We start from the raw sequence: 4761 nt of genomic DNA on the forward strand, positions 1-4761 counted from the left end.
AGAAGAGCATCTTATGTTCAAATGATGTCAATGTTCTAAACCTTAAGATACTCAATTAGAGCATTTCTAATTCTAATATTATCACATAAAGTGTGAGTGATGTAACTTACATGTATACCATTTCATTAACCAAGGGTTGTAAGAAAAAAGGCAAGGTAAAAAGTGTGTAATTCTAGAACTTCTGTCGTGTTTACACAGATTAAAAATTTATCAGATAAGAGCGGAAGAAAACTGCTCACCTTATAAAAATGTAAATGATAGTCGAAAGAGGAAACTATTGTAACTGACGAGTAACTCTACGCCTAGTAGCAAACATTCGAGGTTTACAACTTGACATTTTTATAACTATATAGGGTGATTTATAGGCCTAAGTTTTATTGTTCCAACCATCCTCTAAAGCAGTCATTCTCAAACTTTTTTTATTCATCTTCCAGCAGCTTGACGTATAACTGGAAGCCTGATGGCTTCGTTTCCAGACGGAGATATTTCTTGATTATGTTGTCTGGGACACGTGGACGTTTTTTACCACCGAACTTGTGATCGTGAATTCTCAACTGTTATAAGACGCCCACTTTGATTGCCACGGTTAAGGTACGACTTACTGCAGGTCTCTTTCTGGATAGTCCTAATGTTGCAAATTGATACATATTCCTTTGTTTGCCAATGCCATTACGAACAATGGATGTCTTGGAAGTAATATATCCTCGATATGAACGCAACTTTATAAAATAAATTTATGAATACTTTGCGTCAGAAAGGAGTTTCATACTGTGTTCAAAGCGATAAATTTTCAGTGCCATTACCTACATTCCGCTGAACCGCGATTTTATATCGGTTGTGCTTGTCACGCGACTTGCTGATTTGTATATTTAAAATCGCTCTAATATAGCGTGTATAACACTCCAAAATAGCTGCAAATAAAAAATTTCACTTATTTAAATCTACTTATCCTTAAACCACGTCTGTAGCGTTATAATTCTGTGTTTTATTGTCGGCTTAATTAGCTCCGTTCGTTATAGCTTTAATGTACAATTATGGCAGACTTACTAAGGAGTGGTGATTGAGACTATTGAAATATGGCGCCATCTATTGAATGGCACTACAAACACAAACATATTTCACAATTTGGGTATTCAAGATTCAGACAATCAGAAACATAACTATGGTATGTATTAGGGATGCAATGATACTCGGACAGATACCCGGCAATTGGTTTAGTTAAGGGGAAAAAAAAAAAGTGTTCCGAGTAATAAAAATTGACGGCCCGCTGATAGTCGGGGGCTCAGGGAACAGTAGGGGTTAATAACATGCAAGACTTGAGAAGTGGATTTTTGGGGAAGGTGGGATTATGAGAAGTTGGGGCATTGAAAGTTGAAAGTAAAACTTAAATGTTATATTGGTGATTATTCGAGTAAACGTAATAAACGTAAACTTTGTTTTTGTTTCACATTTTTGTGTATATTGTTGTTGAAGAGGCGGGACAAGCTTTTTACTACACGTGCATCCCTAGTATGTGTAACAACCATTTCTTTATCACAGAACACAATTGTAAATAAAAAGTACTCTCCTCACAACAAGAACACGACTTCCAATAGGACTGTACGTGAGGGTTTGATTATATCTTTATTGATGTAATTTTTAAATGAGGTTCTTAAAAACTAGAGTTGCGTATGCCTAAATAGCATAATTCAAACATTTTTTTTCTTTCAGTACTTCCCAGACAAAAATACTTAAATTTTTAAATTTTTTTACAATGAGGTATGAATATTACGATTACTAATTACTAGCACAAACAGCCACCGGGCGGCATTTCTGCTAATTAAATAACAACACTCACAAGAATGGAAATATCCAAGCCAAGTTTATTTTCTATAAATTCTGTTGAATATAATGTTTAAACGGCTGGCATTGCAGGTTTCTCTCCTTTCTGTTCACTGTATGGCTGCTGAGGCACAGTTTCCTCCTTAGGATTTACTATACTGACATTATCTGGTAGAGGGCGTTTAGGGCCAATCTTGCCGTTACGATCCCATGGCAACATAATTTTCACCTTGATACCAAGTACACCTAAGACAGAAAATAATAGTTGCTACTTTAATTATTTTAACACAAAAATATAACTTTAGACACACTACAATGTAGAATGAAATACGTTTGACTTGGATGTGATAAACTTAATTTTAAAATAACAGTAGTTTTGTATGACTTGTAGCTGGAAGTAAATTCTGCCCTGTACTTAAATAAAAGTACAATACGATAAATCATGTTCTTTTCTGGAAGTCTTCGACTATTTGTAAGACTACATTCGTTTGTTTTTTTATACATTAACTAATTTAATTATGGAACAGTTATAAATATTTTACACGCTCCTATTGAATAACAATAATCCCAATTCTCAAAAATGAAACTAACAGAAAAATCATACATGTTTTCTCAAGATTGTCTCAATTCATAGTTCTGAATCTTTGACATATACTAGTTCAATTAGAGATAGTTAGTCACACTTTATAAAAACAATTTACATACCCTAATACAATACCTTTTTACTGTACCCATCATACCACACGTAACATGTTTAGCACCAATACAAAGTACAAACAAAGTTACACATATCCCAAGTAAACAAATACAGTACAAAAGTTTCATTATGCTAATTGGTGTCATTATGGACAGGTATGATGGTGAAGGAGATAACATTCACTGAAGTTTGTAGATACACTCCTGTAGCCAATACAGTGCAGGAGTTTTGGGCTTTATTGGTGTTAAAGTTCACATTTGCTGTGTACTTTGTGAAGTGTTAATTTCCCACTGTCTAGCACAGTTATTTATTTTTGGTATATTATCACAGTAGCAGATATAAATTGTAGTGAATGCTATCTCCTTCACCATCATACCTGTCCATAATGACACCAATTAGCATAATGAAACTTGTGTACTGTATTTGTCACAGTAGCAGATATAAATTGCAGTGAATGCTATCTCCTTCACCATCATACCTGTCCATAATGACACCAATTAGCATAATGAAACTTTTGTACTGTATTTGCCACAGTAGCAGATATAAACTGCAGTGAATGCTATCTCCTTCACCACATACCAGTCCATAAAAACATCAATTAGCATAATGAAACTTTTGTACTGTATTTGTCATAGTAGCAGATATAAACTGCAGTGAATGCTATCTCCTTCACCATCATACCCGTTCCTACTGACACAACTTGGTAAAACGAAACTCCTGTACTGTATTTGTCACAGTAGCAGATATAAATTGCAGTGAATGCTATCTCCATCACCATCATACCTGTCCCTACTGACACCAATTAATACAATGAAACTCCTGTACAGTAATGGTGAAAGTATTATGTCTACACAGTATGGAGAATGGTATCCCATTTACCACCATACCTACAAAGTCATCTAGCTCAGTGGTGTAATACACAACAGAGTAGTTTTTGTCCAGATTTATTTATTTATTTAAGAAGAGATAGCTAAAAACTGTATTAAACAAATCAATAACAATTAAGTCTCCATTATTGCCATTTCTAAAAATGATAGCTGAAGCAAGCTTAAACTTTCACCTCCAAAAACACAGATAAAACTTGTAAATAATACACACTAAACAGACAACTGCCTCAAAAACGTATCTAAAAACACAGATAAAACTTGTAAATAATACACACTAAACAGACCACTGCCTCAAAAACGTATCTAAAAACACAGATAAAACTTGTAAATAATACACACTAAACAGACAACTGCCTCAAAAACATATCTAAAAACACAGATAAAACATAAATAATACACACTAAACAGACAACTGCCTCAAAAATTTCACACTAAGCAACATAAATGATGTGTACTATATGATATTTTGTAGTGATCAAAGCTACATTTACAAGTTTCAACTCTTCCCTAATGACTTTCACACTAAGCAACATAAATGATGTGTACTATATGATATTTTGTAGTGATCAAAGCTACATTTACAAGTTTCAACTCTTCCCTAATGACTTTCTTTAGGTCACTTGGTGACATATAACATCATGGTGCATTTAATTATGTTGATAGCTGGCTACGTTTTTGAGGCAGTGGTCTGTTTTGTGTGTATTATTTACTAGTTTTATCTGAGTTTTTAGAGGTAAGTTTAATTTAATTATGTTGATAGCTGACTACGTTTTTGAGGCAGTGGTCTGTTTAGTGTGTATTATTTATGTTTTATCTGTGTTTTTAGATACGGGTCATTAGGGAAGAGTTGAAACTTGTAAATGTAGCTTTGATCACTACAAAATATCATATAGTACACATCATTTATGTTGCTTAGTGTGAAAGTCATTAGGGAAGAGTTGAAACTTGTAAATGTAGCTTTGATCACTACAAAATATCATATAGTACACATCATTTATGTTGCTTAGTGTGAAAGTCAGTTAGGGAAGAGTTAGAAACTTGTAAATGTAGCTTTGATCACTACGAAATATCATATAGTACACACCTATTTATGTTGCTTAGTGTGAAAGTCAGTTAGGGAAGAGTTGAAACTTGTAAATGTAGCTTTGATCACTACAAAATATCATATAGTACACACCATTTATGTTGCTTAGTGTGAAAGTCAGTTAGGGAAGAGTTGAAACTTGTAAATGTAGCTTTGATCACTACAAAATATCATATAGTACACACCATTTATGTTGCTTAGTGTGAAAGTCATTAGGGAAGAGTTGAAACTTGTAAATGTAGCTTTGATCACTACAAAATATCATATAGTAC

At 33.6% G+C, this 4761-nt stretch overlaps 1 protein-coding gene across 1 annotated transcript in view; it reads right to left on the minus strand.

Moving 5' to 3' along the window:
• Nucleotides 1-1842: 1842 nt before the first annotated feature.
• Nucleotides 1843-4761, minus strand: part of LOC106470555 (40S ribosomal protein S3-like) — a 12475-nt gene continuing 9556 nt past the window's right edge. Inside the window, exon 3 of the mRNA XM_013931117.2 lies at nucleotides 1843-2067. Coding sequence (XP_013786571.1) covers nucleotides 1895-2067 — 173 coding nt within the window. The 3' untranslated portion in view covers nucleotides 1843-1894. The remainder of the gene's footprint in view (nucleotides 2068-4761) is intronic.

The sequence above is a fragment of the Limulus polyphemus genome, unplaced genomic scaffold (genome assembly GCF_000517525.1).
Source record: "Limulus polyphemus unplaced genomic scaffold, Limulus_polyphemus-2.1.2 Scaffold4083, whole genome shotgun sequence".
Lineage (NCBI taxonomy): Eukaryota > Metazoa > Arthropoda > Merostomata > Xiphosura > Limulidae > Limulus > Limulus polyphemus.